The 18,799-nt window shown below is 39.6% G+C and overlaps 2 protein-coding genes across 3 annotated transcripts in view; one reads left to right on the top strand and one right to left on the bottom strand.

Moving 5' to 3' along the window:
• The window catches only part of LOC137999084 (mitochondrial genome maintenance protein mgm101 homolog), an 8,177-nt gene extending 3,487 nt beyond the window's left edge, over positions 1–4,690 (bottom strand). The window contains exon 1 of the mRNA XM_068844922.1: positions 4,500–4,690. Coding sequence (XP_068701023.1) covers positions 4,500–4,672 — 173 coding nt within the window. The 5' untranslated portion in view covers positions 4,673–4,690. The remainder of the gene's footprint in view (positions 1–4,499) is intronic.
• A 32-nt stretch (positions 4,691–4,722) lies between these two features.
• On the top strand, positions 4,723–18,569 carry LOC137999070 (uncharacterized). 2 transcript variants are annotated; one of them, XM_068844912.1, is made up of 8 exons: positions 4,723–4,814; positions 6,013–6,134; positions 6,308–6,409; positions 12,561–12,773; positions 14,754–14,790; positions 15,155–15,442; positions 16,429–16,722; positions 17,211–18,569. In XM_068844912.1, exons 2-8 carry the CDS (start codon positions 6,039–6,041, stop codon positions 17,261–17,263), a joined length of 1,083 nt encoding a protein of 360 aa, XP_068701013.1. In that variant the 5' UTR covers positions 4,723–4,814; positions 6,013–6,038; the 3' UTR covers positions 17,264–18,569. The 2 variants fall into 2 exon arrangements, with proteins under 2 accessions (XP_068701013.1, XP_068701006.1); XM_068844905.1 differs by having other exon boundaries at positions 4,738–4,814; positions 5,971–6,134.
• Positions 18,570–18,799: the final 230 nt, after the last annotated feature.

Here is an 18,799-nt window from a genome sequence, read left to right as displayed (position 1 = left end):
GCACTGAGTTGTGTGGTATTAAAGACCCTGAAACTGGATTTTCCCAGGAGTAATGGTAACACTGAAGAAAAAAATCTTAAAAAAGAAGAAAGCTTAGAAATCCAATAGGTGCTCCTGGTAGCTCCTACAATGGAAGAAGCAGGCCAGGGGATCGAGCTCGAATGCGGCATATTTCTCATCCCCAGAGCTGCTCAGTCCAGAAACGAGAACACTACTTATTTTTTGTTTCCGTTTTCCAACAAAAAATAAAAAATAAAAATAAAAATCAAACAGAGAAATTCTACTCATATTCTGACTGGATTGCCATATTCTGGAGGATCTTGGAGGATCCTGGCTATTCTCATTCCGGATTAGGAATAACAAAATACACGGAATATCAATTTGCAAAAGAACACATATTCTGAAAACGGCATACTATTAGCGAAGGTGATCTGGGAACTATTGTATCTGTGCATGCACCAATTGCGTTGGCCTTGCGAGTGAAAAAGGTTTCCCGAAAGTTTGAAACACGGAATGTTAAAATATGGCCATATGTACCAGTCCTTTAGTAGTTTTCTGGATTTTTCAGTTAGCTTTATTTCCTAAAAACCTTAAGGGGGAAGATGACAAAGAATTTTTTGTACTTGTGTGTGCTTTGCTTGGTCATTGTCGACTTATTGTGGTTTTTGTACAAACCAATTAATGCCAACGTCATTTCTTTTGACCAGGCAAGGACACTTTCTTTTATTAAGACTTCTTGTTCTAGCATCGGTAAAGAAACAGAAGAGAGGCCAGCACACCTGCATCCACAGTAGACATTTTGCATCACTATTCCAATCAAATTGTTACAATTTTCAAGCCACCGGTGGGTGACCAGCCGGTCGCGTATCATTTCCCGCCAAAACTTTCCCAAAAGAATGCATATTCTGCCTATTCGGAGTGAACCATATTCCGGTCATTCCGTTCATTCTGCTATAGAGAGCAGAATGAACGGAATAGTATTCTGTTCATTCCCAAAACGGAATAGGTCCCAAAAGAACACAAATACTGTCTATTCCGTGTATTCCTAAAACGGAATAGTACCAAAAGAACGCGCCCTGAATTAATACGAATTTTAACCCCTCCTGGATGGTTGGTAGCTCTATGATTGCCACCAGAAAATGTCTTACGTGTAATTGGACAAAATGTTTTAGTCTACATTGCAATACAACATAACATTTGTATTCTCAATATACCTGACACCCTTGAACAAGGGCTAAAGATTTTGAACTTATGTGATTCAATAGACCTTTTTGCAGATACGGCGGGCATTTTGATTTCTATTGTTTCAACTACTTACTATGGGATGGGCACAAATACATATTAATTTGCCCCCTGAGCATCCCATAATGTCTTTCGAAACAATAGAAATCAAAATGGCCGCCATATCGGTAAAAAGGTCTATTCAATGAGATTTCATAGCCAATTTGTGGTTAGAACACCCCGGTAAATCATTACGAAATTATGCCAAATAACACTCCCCCAAAAGTGCCTGAAAACAAAGTTTCTATGAATACTGAATAATTTCTGCATTCTATTTGGGATTAATTGAGGTGCTCTCAGCCAATCAACATGCTGAGATGTCTTTATGAACGTTATTTATTATATCAAAGAAACAGACCCCATGTTGCTGTGCATGATTTCTGTTCAGTTATAGATCACAGAAGACATCAAAATTAATGTGGTAAGCTATAAGAACATCAGTGACACACTCCCCAATTGCCTTGCATTGTGTGCCACTTTTTTGTGCTTACCACATATATTTGACGTCATCCACCTTGTTTCTACATCAATCCCTACCATGCCCAAGGGTGTTGGGGTAGGGTTTGATTGACTCATTCTTCGAGCAGAGTCTCTTTCAATCTTCCGAGATAAGTCGGGAAGCAGAAAGTAGAATCTGCTCGCTGCCTCCACATTTCGTATTGAGTATTCGCTAAAAATTTAAATGTATTTGGTGTCAGTCATGCGTGACCAATAGCCACAAAACCACAAAACAAAAACAAACAGTCAGGATATTTTCGAACAACTCCGGCAAACGCACGACAATCAAGGAATCATTTCATTGGAAACTCAAGATAGTCCATACTCTTAAAATGCCATTTCACTTTTTACTGACAAATTTATAGGTTTCTCAAATGAAACCATGTTGTCTCGCAGTGATGAGCGCAAATTTCTATTGGGTCGAGAAGCCTGAAAAATTTTCAGGACTTCAAAGGGATTTGAACCCGCAACCTCGTGATACCGGTGCGATGCTCTAACCAACTGAGCTATGAAGCCACTGACGTTGGGAGCTGGTCACTTCTGAGTTCAGGTTTCTGTCAGACTAGTTTCCCTAACCGACACACATAGGAAAAACCCATGGGAATAATTGCCACGCTGTTGTAAATTTCAAAATATTGATGATGCATGGCAAATGATCATGCGCAAAAATTAAAAAAACAGGTTTGACAAGTTGAAACTGGACTGACTCATCCAATTCTTTGAATGAGCGGCAAAGAAAAGAATGTGGAGTCAGTGAGCAGAGTCTACTTTCCTCTTACCGACTTATCTAGGAAGATGCTCGAAGGCCAGGCTCGAAGGGTACAGTGTGTTGCCCAGTTTCCGGCCGGTACCAAGGTTATACACTACCCATAGTTAGCAGCTATCTATGCTCTACCATACACCCCTAAGTAACCATTTTGCTCTAATCCCATAAAGTACAGTCGCTAAGCCAAATCGAGATAGCCTTGGAAGTCCGTTTAGTCGAGCGGATTGTGTGGTTCCAGAAAATATCCATACCCCCACCACGGAAGATCATTGGAAATTCCGAGGGAGAGGGGGGGTCAAAGGGCAGTAATTTCCAAGGGGTAGGGGGTTTCGTGGGAAACTACTTTTCCAAAGGGTCACGAACCACTGAAAGCAACATACGATCGATCTGAAGCACAAAAACACACTATCGGACGATGTTTTGAAACAAAAGTCAGTTTTGAGATAAAGTTAATACTATTAGCTTCAATGTTTCCGTTTTTTTTCTTTGAGTTAGCGAGCGCTACAATCTCCCGAAGCTAAGAACAATGTGTCTTTCATTTGGGACGGATTCAAAACATTTAAAATGGCGGTCTCAACTAGAGTCTCGTCCCCAGACTTCCAGCTTTGTCTCTTTTTCGTCCAACCAACACTTCCGTTTGTCTCTTTTTCGTCCAACCAACACTTCCGTTCACTTGAGTATCGCTTTTCGCTACCTTCACATGCAGCAAACACATTTTTGATAGGATTCATGTTTTTCTGGGGGTAGTAACTCATTGAAAATGCGATAAGACGCAAGTTCCCACCATTTCAACGCTTGTGTGCAACGACATTTTCTTTTTTGTGGGTGGCATTTAGACCACGGACAGGAACCGGGAGTCAAGTTTTCTCTTCTTTGAGTAAACGCAATTGCGGCCTCGGGAAACGATTGTTGAGGTTCAGTTCGTTATGTCAAACTGGAAATTCTAAAACAGGAGTTTCACTACTCATTGGAGGAAGTAAATCGCGCCAAAAACAATAACAGTCGCCCTCTCGATTCCATCCGTGGCTCAAAGGCAAGCAACAGTGAGGCTGTGTGTCATTTACCGGCGAGAATGACTGCTGGAGAGTCAGTAAATTTGAAGACTGCACTTAAATCGCCATATCTAAGTTTACAAATAATTATGATGGATTATTTTGGGGTCAATAATTTTCTTCGTAAAACAATCGCCTTTGTGACGACGTTCACAAAACCTACTGCGTCAACATGTGTGATCCCTAAATAAGAATCAACCTGAAGAAACTGACAAAATGTGTAGACAAAGGAACCTTGTAAGTTTCTGTTTTATTTACTATCGTTTGCGAAGTTAAGCGAGTGAAATGTTCTCATCGAAGTTTGCACAAAAACGTGAAACAATTGACGTCGTGCAACCCAAATGTTTAAGCTTTGCAAAGTTGATGGCGAAGAAGCTAAAAGTTTAGCTGGATAATGAACTTAACAAAGTGTTATATTTTTCTAAAAGTTAACCTTAATCTTGACACTGTTGTAATAAACTTCTACTGCAATTACATATCTAATTCACTTTCTTTTTTACAAGTAAAAAAATTCTGGAAATTCCTGAGGGGAGGGGGGGTCATCAAAGACCCCCTGGAACGGAAAATCCTGGGGGGAGGGGGGGTGCAAATCGAAATGTCTTCCGTGGTGGGGGTATGGATATTTTCTGGAACCACACATTGAATGAAATTTCTGCTTTCTATTGATGGCCGGAAACTGGACTCGCTGGCCGGAAACTGGGCAACTTACTAGTTTTGCAAAAAATGGCATAATTTCTTTAGTACTTGAGGTGGGCAGCCGATCTCCGTACATTTTAAAGGTAAGTAAATGAACTGTCTCTTGTAGAAAAATGAGAACGTTTCCGTGCATAAACAAGAAGTTAGGGCGATTACAAACTAAAGTGGCCGGAAACTGGCAACTGATACTGTACTTGAACCCTTACCTATCAACTGAATTATTCGATGATACAAATGCTGTGTTAGTTTCGTCTCTTTCGGCCAAATTGTTCGCTGCATTTCCTTTTTGCTCTTCGTTTGATAGTGATCTTGATGAAACTCTTGCGAGAGGAGTACGGATCGACAACATCGAAAATGCTGCCCTTCGAAATGCCGCCATTTTAAGCTGCCCCCAGGCTCCCCGAGTGACATGGTGCCCTATACACGTTAATGCCCTATATGGGGGCTAGCATGACGTTCTTCTCGTCTTCCCTTTTCGCAGTTTTTTCCCGCAGGCAGAGGGGGGCAGAACCCTGCAAACTGTACGTAATCTATATATAACTTAATTTTAATTAACGTAATCTTAGTTTCGATGCCTTTATTTCCATGATTTACGAAAGATAAGATAAGCGCCCATAGAGGAGCAAGATACTGTGGTTGTTGTAGTAGTTCCCAGAATAGTTTTCCAGTGGACATGGAAATCAATACTCATACTCATGGCATATTTTTGTAAGGAATGAATGGAGAATACTTCGTGGAAAGTGCGTGCGTACGGTATTTACGCACGAGTTGTTGATACAAAAACAACGAGTGCGTATTCTGTGCAAACCACTTTCCATGTGGTATTGTGTTTATTATATGTATACATTCTGAGATTTAAATTCTTGTTTGTCGTATTAATTACAAACCAGGACAAACTCTGTTACACGACTCATGCAAAGGTTAAGTTATAACATAAGCTTAAATTTTTGCCAGAAACTTGACAATAAAGCAAGCAAAGAAGGTTAAAATATTATTTCAAATGTCTCAACAAGGCATCTTAAACTTGAAGGCTCATAATCCTCTCAGTCTTCACGTCTCATAGAAGGAATAAAGTCCGCAAGGTTCTTGTTTAATTATGTAGCCTCTATGTTTTGCACTTCTCGCTCGCCGCACTTTTTGTTCCAAAAAACGTTTCCAGCAATTTCATATCTGGATCGTTTCGTTTTCTCTTTCGTGTTCTTGTTTTAGAGACTTTCCACATCATCCTTGACCAAAGTATCATGATCAACAAACCTTTTCTCACTCATGGTTTTAAGCTTCAACACTTGCGAAAGCTTCAGATTTCTTAAAAAGTGAAAATATTGCCAGCTGAATGAAAATCACCTTGTTACGGCTCACACATCAAAAGACAGAATACACGGCACCTGACACCTCACAGGTGGACAAAGCAATACGCGCCATTTGATTGGCTGTTGGGTTCTTAGACCAGCTGGTGAACCAAATTTATTTCGCACATTTTCAGTGGGTAGATCTCTGTATATAATAAACTATATTTTAAAATTAAGGAGAGACTGGTTACGTAAATATGTTGAGGCTCACCAGTGTCAGATTGTCGGTGGATCTCCCTTACGTCGCAGGCTTTGCTGTAGTGAACCTCAGATGTTTGAGCAAATTGTGAATCATGCATGTCCAAGGTGGCCTCTTGTATTGTTTTAGGTTTTACACGACTGCTACGGGACAAAGTTGTATTTTCTGCAGGATACTATAACTCCATCCCATTCAGAATGAGTGGACCGCCACCTTATGGATATAACCCATCTTCACCCTATGGACAAGCTGGACAGAACCCTCCACCACCCCCTGTTCAAACATATCCACAAGTGAGTCTTTTTATTAATAGAGCATTGTTCACTCGCTTTTATGGAAAACAAGAGGAAATTTCTAGTTCTCTAGTATTTTCCAAAGGTTTCCCCTTTTCTGTTTTTGCTGTGTTTTAAAAAGTATTTATTGCTATAACAAGAAGTGAACAAGGTAGACTCATCTGTTGTTGCAGGGTGTTGTGCCACCACCTTATGGGCCACCAGTAGCAGGATATTATCCAAGTACCCCTTCTCAGTACACAGGACACCCAACACCAGCACAGGCAGCATACCCGGTCAGTATTGGTAGGATCACCCGAACAATTTCTCTTCTTTTATTATTGGGAAATGCACTTGTTTCATATAGTTAGATCTACCATCTATACCTTTTTCCTATAACAGATACTATTGAATGACAATGTCATGGTAGCATTAGTTATTTTTGTTAAAACCAGGAAAAAAACAATGTCATCGTCAAGTGCCATCTTCGATACCAAGGTTGGCTGTCACACACACACACGTCCCTACTCAGCCCAGTCAAAATGTTTTTGAGAAGGAGGCAAGCTGGCTATAGTAATAGGCAGCAGAGGCCCAAGGCCACTGCTTCAAGGGCCCTTGCATGCTAGGGGGTCCGGCGGAGCATGCTTCAAATGGTTGCATCTGGTGCATTTTAGGGTAAACTGAGCTCCTATTAGATGGCATTAAGATAACAGTAATGAATTAAGAACCACACAAGACCTTCAGTTTTCAAATTTAAGTTATATTCTGCCAGAAGCATTGTTGCAAAAAAGGATAACTATAATACAGGCCTTCTGACAGGGTGCAGGAAAAAATTAAAATTGTGCGCTATTTTGGAGGCCAATTGTGCGGGAAAAAAGTCAATTGTGCAGGAAATTGTGTGGGAGTGCGCAATCTTGCAAACATCGTGTTCTCCTTGTCTACCTTTTCTTTAACCATATCAAAGTGAAATTCCTGCTGTAATGGCTGACTTATCTCTACATTTTACTTTGAATGATTTTTATATTATTGACTGAAGTTTAGAACCTATTTAAAACTGATTTTATGTTTGTTGAAGCAATCAAATGTGCTAAACAAAACCACTCTAGGTAATTGCCCCAGAAAACCTAGCGAGCCTCTAATGTACGTCATGTATATCTAAATAGTCTGTATCAGTCCCTAATCATGAATGATCTTATTTTCGCTCTGCATTAAAAAGCCACATGGCCTTATTTAGCAACACCTGTGCTTCGCTATTTGAAAACGATAGGCACAAACCGCCAATGAAAAATAGAATGAGAAGTGAAGGCGCCTTGTTGTTTATGTAACCCAATCGACAAGTTGTTCGCTGAAAGCGTGGAACTACTAGAGTGTTTTCAAGGTAAATAGTCTGAAAATAGCCTAAAATATATTCTAGATCTCCTGATATATACTCAATAGAAAAACGCGTTTTGATTAAAATTTTGAGTAGATAAGTCCGTATTGTGCGGTATTTTGCAAATTTTCCCGAATTGTGCAGAATTGTGCGGGTTTTGCCAAATTGTGCAGTTCCGCACCCGCGCACCCTGTCAGAAGGCCTGATAATAGTACAAGCAAGTACTTCTTAACTGTGAAAGTGAGAAACTTAGTTGCTGAAAGTTGCCTCATAATATGTTATAGAGTCAGTTAATTAAGTTAAACTGACCAGTAGATCTGCAGAGGCAGTCAAGTCCTTTAATAATGATATACTCGGTGTTAAGTTGGACTCGATTGATTTGAACACTGACATAGAGGTCCTGTGGGAGGATATCAGACGATTCGTCTATGGAGCTGCTAAGGACTCTTTTGGACATCACAAATCTAATTGCCCTGACTGGTTTGCTGAGAATTTGGATCTACTCACTCCTGTCATTGAATGTAAAAGGAAGGCACTCATTCCTCTGAAGACAAATCCTGATGCTAGCCATAGAGCTGTTTTCAACAAAGCCTGCAGAGATACAACCAGGCTAACTCGGTTCTGCATTAATCATTACTACCAGCGGCTCTGTGATGAAATTGAGACAGCTTCTGCTTTTGGCAACATCGGCAGAATGTACAATGGCATTAAATCAGTCATCGGTACTTCATGTACATGTAAGAAGACTGCTCCACTCAAATCGAAAGATGGAGTCCCAATAACACTCAAATCAGAACAGCTAGACAGGTGGATTGAGCACTTCTCAAATCTGTATGGAAATGAAAGCACTTATTCTGCTGATGTCCCTGCTGAGATCCCCACCATCGATCCTTTACTCCATCTGGATGCAGAACCTGAGCTCGATGAGGTTGCTTTCACTCTTAACCAACTGAAAACTGGTAAAGCCCCAGGTTTGGACTCAATTGCCGCTGAGTTCCTTAAAGCTGGCCAGACTGCACTGCTACCTTATCTTCACTCCCTCCTTGTCAAATGCTGGAGAGCTGGTAGGATCCCACAAGAGATGGTGGACTCAAATATCATATCACTGTATAAAAATAAAGGCAACCGTGGTGACGGCAATAATTACAGATTGGAAAGGTCTTCGCCCAAGCGTTCTTATCCAGTCTGCAAATAATGGCTGAAAGTGTTTACCCCGAGTCTCAATGTGGCTTTCGTCTTGGCCGTGGAACTGTGGATATGATCTTCTCACTGAGACAGCTGCAAGAGAAATGTCGGGAGCAGCAGAGACCCCTCCACATTGCGTTAGTCAACCTAACAAAAGCATTCAACCTCGTCAACCACAAGGCTCTCTTCCTGATTCTCCAGAAAGTTGGATGCCCTCCTATCCTGCTCAAGATGATCATTGCCTTCCACGAGAACATGAGAAGCACAGTACAGTCTATTTGTACAGTTTGATGGCTCTATATCCCAACCTTTTGATGTTGTTAGTGGTGTCAAGCAGGGCTGCATCTTGGCCCCAACCTTGTTTAGGATCTTCTTTTCTATCCTGGTCTGAAAGCAACTTCTATTTTACCATCACTTGCTGTCAACACACGCCTTGATGCAAATCTCTTTAAGCCCTCTCGCTTAAAAGCAAGAACAAAGGTCTCCACTCATTACATCTGTGAGACGCTCTATGCTGATGATGCAGCTTTTTGTGCGCACAGTCTTGAAGACCTTCAACTGATTATGAACAGCTTTTCTCAGGCCTGCACTGACTTTGGCCTGACAATCAGCTGAAATCCCGCGTTGCTTTTCTGCATAGCAAATATCACAGTCCACGATGCTACCCTGAAGAATGCTGATGACTTCACCTATCTTGGCTCTAGTGTATCCAGTGTCAATTCTCTGGACCATGAGATCAACTGTTGTTTGGGTAAGGCTGGCACTGCCTTTGGTCATCTTACCAAACGTGTTTTCAACAACAAACAACTCACCATCAAGACTAAGATTAGAGTTTACAAAGCATGTATCCTCAGTATCCTACTTTATGGGTCTGAGTCCTGGATTATGTACAGGAAACAAGAACAGAAATTAAACAGCTTCCATCTCCGATGTTTGAGACAGATCCTGAACATAAGCTGGCGTGTCAAGATCACGAACACTGAGGTACTATCTCGCTCTGGCTCAATGCCACTAACGTCTACTCTAAAGCATCAGTGCTTGAGATGGCTTGGACATGTGCGTAGAATACCAAATGATTGCCCTCCGAAAGTCATTTTGTATGGGGAGCTAGCTAATGCACCCAGAAAGATTGGATACCCAAACCTGAGATTGAGGGGTGTAATCAAGCTTAACCTTAGAGACTTCGACATCAACTTTTCAACATTTGAGTCTATTGCAGAGGACAGGCCTGCCTGGCATGCTAGGCTTCGTACCGGCTTGGATTATGACATCGACAGCTACCATCTTCACCAGGCTGCGAAGAGGCAGAGATGCCATCAGAATCAACAACAGAGATGAAGAGTAATGATCCTACAAGGATCTACATCAGCCATTCAGTTAAATAAAAGGCTTCAGATCCTCAAATCATTTGAGCTTTATATAATCTCAATGCAAAGCTATGGGTTTCCGGGGCTACATACTTGATACCGTGCGAAAAAATTTAGAAATTTGCGGAGTCCCTGCGCCAACGTCAAGAGATGGTTTGGACACCGTCTTGTTTGTACCTGCAATAACCATGACCGCTGACAATCCATTCGGCTCACTTTCCCACGCAATGAGCGTGTTCCTGCAGAAGCGATCGAGTGCGGCTAGGGTTTACGTGGTGTATTTTTTAGTTACAATTTGAACTGGAAGTTTAGAAGAGACCTTATTGCCTGAGAAAGGATGAAGGCTAGCAGTATGCAGTCGAAACATAGTGATTAACAACCACTCAGTGATTAACAAAAACGTGAACAACCTCATCCTGAATGCAAGTCTGACAAATGTGAATCCGAAGTAAGCGGCAGATATTGCGTTGTAGGTGGCCAAATAGCCGGCTGCCGGCACATTTTGACTGGACTGCCTACTATGTGAGTTGGTCTTATAATAATAATAATAATAATAATAATAATAATAATAATAATAATAATAATGATAATAATAATAATCATCATCATTATAATAATCATTATAATAATAATACTGGTAATAATAAATACAATACATAATAGCGCCTTCACTATAAATATTGGATGGCGCTGTTTACAGCTGAAATTGGTTAAAATCAAAAAATTAAAATTAAACCTAGAAATATAATTATTACAATAAAATTGTATTACCTGAAAACTCATCTAAATAATTAAAAACGTATTGATTTATCTAAGTAAAATGTCATTTTTGGATATGTATATAAATGACTGTCGCTCATTGATATGCAAGTCTAAATAACAATGTTTTAAGTTCTTTTTTAAACTTTTTTATGTTACTTAATTGTCTAATATTGTCAGGTAAACTGTTCCACAGTACAGGTCCAGATTTGAAGAAAGCCCAGTCTCCAAACGCTTTGCATTTAGTTTTTGGAACCAACAACTGATCTTTGTTGCCTACTGCCTTGAATGACACATATCACTGTGTATTATCGTCATAGGTACAGCTGTATGAATGTTTGTTAGATGTTTATCAACTACTTTAAATAGTCCTGATGCATACATTTGAAACAATGCTGGTCCGAGGCAACTGCCCTGAGGTACTCCCATGAAAACAGTCAGACATATATTGTTTAATCATAACCCTTTGTTGTCTCTCATCTACCGGTAGGTAGGATTTAAGGAGGCTCGAAATAGTTTCTCCTTTTTTTCAAACAAATAAACATATTCTGTTTTTAGACCTGTACAGTTACTACAAGTAACTTTTAGGACCTTGACGTCACAAGCGAGCGATGAGCCCGCCAAAATCTACAAATGGTAACGGTTAAATTCAAACTGGCAACCATTACCAGTTAAATGGCGTCAAACCCTGAAAACTTACCCTTGGAAACGAAGCAAGTTGCCCTTGACAACATGGTAACTTTAACGATGAAACTTTGTCATCAAACTTCCCTAGTGTCATACTCAACTGAGAATCGTAGTAGGGTAATCATATTAAGACGAAATTTGGCCAGGGTATTAAGTAGCCATCACAGATTTCTCACATCACATTTTACTCCAAAATAACGTTACCATGGCAACGTTATTGGGCATTTCTTTGAGCCTTAAAATCAAGATATAGTCTTTTTTGAAAAAACGGGACGGTGAAATCTTCCCATTCAGCGTTACCAGATAATGTTAGAAATAATCTCTAAAATATTTAAAATTCAACAAAATCTGTAGGTCAGTTTTTCAGAAGAATAAGTTTTTTTGAAATGTGTTGCATATTTCTTTTTTCACCTACAAAATTTTTTTAAATTTTTAAATTCACCGACCAGAAGCAGAGATAATTAAGCCAATAAAGTTGCAAAATCAGGAAAAATGAGGGGGTTACAAGATCGGCACAAATTTTTCCAACATCCTTGTTTAGTTTGTTTAGCTCATTTCTCTGTGCTTGCTATCAATAAAACTGTTTTTTAAAATATATTTATGGTACCAAGAGATATTTGAAGTTCTGTTTTATCGTTAATCTATCATTTTTCTCTGAGCTTTGCAAACGGAGTGCTTTTCTCAGCTATAAGTTAATTGCAACTGTGACAGTGCGACGTAGAGCGCGTAGAAAGACTTTCTGCAAAGAGAGTTCATTTTCAGAAAAAAAACAGAAAAAATAAATACATTATTTACCAGCTTAGGTCAGTACATATAGAGAAAAACTGTGCCCTCGGCCTTGAGTACGTCCCTCGGCCTGTGGCCTCGGGCCGTACCCAAGACCTCACGCACAGTTTTTCCCTATACGGAACTCCCAGCTGGTGAATAACATGTATATATTAAGAGCGATATTTCTGGTACAGTTACTGTGAAACTTGTTAGATTTGGGGGAGGAAAAGAAATAATAAAAGTGAAGTTATGTAATGATGCAGATGTAACTTTTGAAGGTAAGATTTCACTCTTGTGTTTCCTTTACAGCCAGCTCATGCTCCTCCGCCTGCTGGATACTACCCAGGCCCCCCTGCCGGAGCCTTTCCTCCAGCTACAGGCGTTTTTCCAGGACCTTACCCTGGAGGACCTCCACCATATGAAGGCCCATATTTTGGTGCCGAACACCAACCCCCTGGTGGATCTAGCCATTTTCCAACCCACCCTGGACTTGGACCCCTTCAACCTCAGCTGAAAAGTGTTGTAAGTGTATATAATTCTTACTACATTCATTCGGCTTGGTTATACAAGACACCAACCACATAAAACCACACTGAGTGAGTTTTAGAAAGAGTATTTTTTTATTTTAAGATCTTCAAGGGCAAGTTGTACCGGTAGTTGTATATAATAAGAAACAGGCCTTCTGATAGGGTGTGATGAAAAAATGCAAATTCTGCGATTAGAAAGGCCATTTAGGTGATAAATGTTGTAAATTATGCAATTTTTTTCTGAGCAATTTTAAGCTTTTTTTCAAGGTTTCAGGATTAAAAAAACATGTTTTTTAATACTGCCCTAAAGACATTTTGAACATAAGGGAACAGTAATAAGCCATTTCCGAGTTCATGTCCGCCTTTATATGCAAAGTGTAACTAATTACCATCACAAAACCTTCGCACTTAGACTCGCTTTGAGGAGGAGAAAAATGTAAACTCGGAAATGGCCTATTATGAATCTTGATCAACATTAGCTGGGACAAGTAAAAAAAATGAGGTCTTCTGCACTATTGCTACACCACGTTAAAAGTTGAAAGGACACAGCTAACATGCCAAATGAATGATCAACAGTTATTAATATTTCTGTATGCTATGACTAGCTTCTTACACTTTGTTTTTGTGCAGTATTATATTTCTGAACAGATTTGATAATCTGAACAAAGGTCGTGTTTGTGTTACACAAATTGGCAACTCCTTAAGAATGTGACTCGTATCAGGCCCCCCAAATGCAAAATAATGCCTTGAACTTCGAATATTTACAAAATTGAAGGTAACAAAGGCTTTTTAGCGGTTTTCCAAAGTAAATCATCTTTAAAATGGCGTATTTATGCAGGAACTCCTAAGAAACTTGTTGATTTATGTTTTATTTTATGAATTTTGTGCTTTCTTTTGTGAATTATGCGATTTTTTGTGAATTGTGCGAACTGATGTGATTTGAGGTTGATTGTGCGAAATCGCACCATCGCATAATATCAGAAGGCCTGAAGAAAGTTTTAGGTTTAAATTGTGTCATATGTATTTACAAATGTGGTTCATTGCTATGGTTGTGTTTCAAGGTTCTCCTCATGAGCATCTGCATTAGTGTACTGGGTGAGTCAACTGATTCTAGCAGGGTACCTAGTTCTAGAATCAATGGTCATTTGCAGTATGAAACACTCACTGGGCAAGTCACTAAAGTACCAGTGCTTGAAACAGCTAGCCTCTGTCTTCACTCACTTCTTGATTCCCACATGTAATCATTCCACAGCAACTACTACCATTATGTTGCACAGTTTATACCCTCCAGGGAGGACATTACTAAACAACGAAACAGCGAAACCACGAAACACCAAAATGGCGAAAGAGAGCACCAAAACACCATGTATGACCCCACCATACATTGAATACTAACCGACAAAGGATGGATTTGAGATTACCGGTAAATATTGTTTTAGGCCTAATTAGGCCTAAAAAGTTATTGCTCCTAATCTCATACGTGGTGTTTTGGTGCTTCGTTTTGCTGTTTCGTTGTTTCGATGTTTGGTTGTTTAGTTATGTCCCTCCAGGGACTGTTGATGGTCCATTTGCTTTATTCAAATAACAGTATTGAGCTTTTTTTTTAGAGCAATACAGCAGCTAAATGACTCTTCCTTATTTGTGACTCTCTCCATTTCATGTAGCATTGCATTCAGGAGGCAGTGTGGCCCAGTGGTGAGGGCGCTTGCCTTGAGATCCGGAGTTCCCGGGTTCAAGACCCACTCTGACCACTCAATGAATTTGTTCCTGGTAGTCCCTGGTTCAACTTCCCAGCTGCACTTGTAAATAGCCAACTGGTTTGCCTCCGGCCAGTTGGGACTCTTAACAGTTGTTGTTGTTGTGTTCTGTTGTTTCGTTGATTGTTTCATTGGCCCTGAAAAGCCCCTATGGGGAGCGGTCAATTAAGTATGTATTAAGTATGTATGTATTATTCTGAATCTCAGTATTTTTGCAGGATGCAGAAAGTGATGATAGTGATCCTGGTGAATACTGTGAGTTGTTCTCTGTGATTTGTTTTGATTCTCTAACCTTCAAGAGATTTGACAGCTAAGACAAGCTGTCTAATACTTAGACACAAACCTTTCTTTTCCTTACATCATAGTCTTTTTTATTTATGGAAACATTTGGGTAATAAGGCAAAGGAATTCTATGCAAGAGCTCAATCTTATATATTAAATAATTCTGGCATTGATACTGTACACTGTACTTTATTGTAGAAATCCAAGATTTCCTGAAATTTTTTGGTATCATAAAATCAACCATTTTTTAACTCTTTGTTTTGTATTTAAGGCCTCCCTAACTTTAAGATCTCACCATGGTATGGTTTTTGAAAAACCTTCTCTTTATTTTTGCCAGCCATATATTCCAGAGAAGATAAACATCCTCTGACAGTCAGATTCACCAACAAAACAGGAAAGAAAGTGCAACTGTTTTGGATCAACAAAAGAGGAAGGCGAAAGAAGAAGGGAAAGATAAAGGACAGCAATTCAAAGACTGTAGATACATTTGAGACTCATGTTTTCATGGCTATGAACAGGAAACTGAGTCGTGAACCACTGTTAATCAATGGCAGTTCGTTGTTCTTTGCATTTCCTAAAAAGCAAGGCGATACACATGTGGATGTTGAAATAAGAAAACCAACAGGTACATTACTTGCCATATCATTGCAAACACATTTTTTTCACCTTACTGTATAATGCGATACCTTGTTAGCTGCCCTTTTGCACCTGCCTTAGCTTGCATTTGAACTTTTCATAGTTTTCAAAGTCAAAGATACTCCTTCTGGGCCAATAGCCCTTTTCACGGTTAGTTTTTCTCATTTGCATTACAATGTAATCTAATGTGGATGCGAGGCAATTTCAGGTTAAAACTACAAAATAGCCCGAAATTGCCTCACATACATGCTAGATTATATAATAATTGTAATGCAAATGAGAAAAACTACTGGTAACCTTGAAAAGGGCTATTGTTGTGCTCAAACATCCCACTTAAACTTCAGTAAAAAAAAAGCATTCTTTGGTCTTATCAGTGACAGGCAAAGCTAGTTTAAATTATTGTATATTCATAAGTGGTTGTTCCATTTAAGTCCTCTATCTCATGCCTCAGATCTCTTGGCACTGGGAAAAAATGGGTATTCAAAATAAGACATACTGTACATTCAAATTCCCACCCCACTCTGGAAAAGGTCAATTTCCCTTCATACATGTACCAGGCTTAGGTTGTTAAATGCCTCCACTTCCATCTTTATTTGAGTTCCATCTACCCCTTCCTTGGTGCAATTGTTTAAATTAGTTTTTATTGATAAACCCATCACTGTGTCATCCTTTAGCAGCAAGGACATCTTTCTGTATTGTTAACTTATTTAACTGTAGTCATGCTAATAATGTGGAGGACCGCCCATTAGCTCATTGACAGTACAGCATGTATGTTAATAATTAAAGGGCTTTTACATGTACATGGTTTGGATTGGTGGGATAATAATATTATTACCCTCTGTTATTAATGCAGCATGGGTGGTTTGTGGGATTGAATGATGATTACGCCCTTTTTGCCCTCATTTTACATTTCTGCAAATTAAGGTTCATTATTGCAGGTAAATGATAGTTCCTACTTCTGTGTTCATTTTGCAGCCAGTTCCATGGACAAACTAAAATCAGATACACATGTAACCGTTCCAGTGGAAGTGAAATTTGTGAATCGCACACGCTGCGAGGTTCAGTTAGATTGGATTACTCCACAGGGCAATAGGGACAAAAAGAAAGTGCTGCCAAGGGGCCGCTGCTGGCGAACTACCTCTTGGGAAGGTCATTGCTGGGTCTGCTGTGACCCCAGGCATAACAAGCAGTTCTTTGCATTGAATCATGGGCTGCATTACAGAGTGCAGATGACGAGGAGATTAAGGGAAAGAGTTGTGATTACTGCAGGTAGATTATTCATTTGGTAAATGAAATTGAGATATCTTATATGTCAGCTCCTATCATTAAGTGACAAAAAAGTTGACCACTCCCAATTGTCTCTCAATCCTATTGGAATCTGATCATTTTGTGAGTTCCTATTAAACCTGTAGAGGAATATATTTGTCAGTTCATATGTTTTCATAATGTAGTCTCATCATTTCCACATCCTCAACTGGTACAAGATGAACTCACAATGGACCAGTTTCCTGTTTGCTTGATAGCTCAGTTATTGGTAGAGCCCTGTACCAGTATTGCAGAGGTCTTGGGTTGAAATCCTGTTCAATACTAAATTTCTTCAGGCTTTTTGTGGTTGCTGTGTAAGGAGCGCGTTCTTAACTGCAATGATCTGAAATCTTAACAGAATTCTTTTCACAGTTCATTTCTCAAAGATATCTTTCATATATGGTCTCTTCAGTAGAGAAATTCTGACATTTCAAAATCTGATTTGTTTGTAGACATGAAAATCTCTGGAAGCAGCAGTAGTGACGGTAGCAGTAGCAGTGATTAAAAAAGTCACAAGTGTGTTAGCCAAGATCCACAACCAGGAGTGCAAAATTATGCTATGAAATGATCTTTGCAGTTAGATAAGTAGTTGCTTATCCGGTAACTTTCATGTCCATTCTGCAGTTCAAATAAGTTATATGAAATTTAGCATGTTCTAAAAATCGAAAGAAATGTATATTTGAAATGCTGGTTTTAGACGAAAGAACAATTGTCACGTTATACACAGATGAAAATTTGAGGGAGCTTCAACGGGATTCAAGCCCATGACCAGTGCGATGCCTGAATGCAATGCACTACTCACCCGCATCGCAGGGGACACTATGAGCCCAATGGCTCAGTGACCTCAGTTGGTAGAGCATCGATTGCACCAGCATCGCAGAGGTGATGGATTCGAATCCCGTTGAAACTGCCAGAATTTCTCAGGTGTCTATAGAGTGACATTTGCTTCAATTGTCCAGTCTTTAGTATCAAATTACCAACGATGAAGTGATATATGAAATGGATTATATGTTGGAACTGCGGATGATGGAATCAAGTGAAGCTATGATCCTCGCAGTTATGAACGCAATTTTTGCAATGGCCTAGGCTAGAGAAGCATTAAAAATTCAGGACTTTAACGGGATTTGAACCCGTGACCTCTCGATACCGACGCTCTAACTAACTGAGCTATGAAGCCACTGACGTTGGGAGCTGGTCATTTGTGGGTTCTCATGTTCCCGTGAGGAATGAATCAACGATGAAGTGATAGATGAAATGGATCACATATTGAACTGCGGATATGAAATGGATCATATATTGAACTGCAGATAGGATCCATTTCATATATCACTTCATTGTTGATTCATTCCTCACGGGAACATGAGAACCCACAAATGACCAGCTCCCAACGTCAGTGGCTTCATAGCTCAGTTGGTTAGAGCGTCGCACCGGTATCGCGAGGTCACGGTTTCTAACCTCGTTGAAGTCTTGAAATTTTCAGGCTTCGCCACGCAATTGCAAAAATTACGATCATAACTGCGAGGATCATAGCTTCACTTAAATTACCTACAGTGACGAGAGACTGTGAAATCATAAAATCTACAGTTAGGTAGATTACCATTCACATAACCGTTCACAAATGGAAAAAAAGGAATGCAATTAAATGCGGATTAAAATTAATGCGACTTAAAGACCCAAATTGAATCGTAACGTAGTAAGTTGTATTCATTTTACGCCGGAGTAGCGTGAAAGTTTGTTTGGTAAATCTACAATTTGTCGACTATAATTCTAGTATTTGGTACATGCAATAATATTATGAATTTCTTCTTGGAGTACTTCTCTGAATAGTACCTTGAGGGCAAAAACAAAAAGGAAAAAAGTATGTGAAGCGTGAAAGCATACTCAACATCTGTTAGGTAATCGAAGTATCTCGAAGTTGGAAAGGAATGGACCAACACTCGAGAGGTAGTGAGGGGAAGGTGACGTTTGAAGTCAATATTAATATTCCTTTCCAGGGGAGGCCCCCGCCAATGTGACCAGAACTCAATTCCTGCATTTTATG

The sequence above is a fragment of the Montipora foliosa genome, chromosome 1 (assembly GCF_036669935.1).
Source record: "Montipora foliosa isolate CH-2021 chromosome 1, ASM3666993v2, whole genome shotgun sequence".
NCBI lineage: Eukaryota > Metazoa > Cnidaria > Anthozoa > Scleractinia > Acroporidae > Montipora > Montipora foliosa.
The sequence above is the reverse complement of the archived record's forward strand: the minus strand, read 5'-3'. Positions and strand labels throughout refer to the sequence as shown.

What these genes read in the sequence shown, in the direction of transcription:
- LOC137999070 (XM_068844912.1), top strand. Translation starts at nt 6,039, where the DNA reads ATGAGTGGACCGCCACCTTATGGATATAACCCATCTTCACCCTATGGA. An exon ending in TGAAATAAGAAAACCAACAG is followed by an intron (nt 15,443 to 16,428) that starts GTACATTACTTG and finishes TTCATTTTGCAG; the next exon opens with CCAGTTCCATGGACAAACTA. An exon ending in AAGAGTTGTGATTACTGCAG is followed by an intron (nt 16,723 to 17,210) that starts GTAGATTATTCA and finishes ATTTGTTTGTAG; the next exon opens with ACATGAAAATCTCTGGAAGC.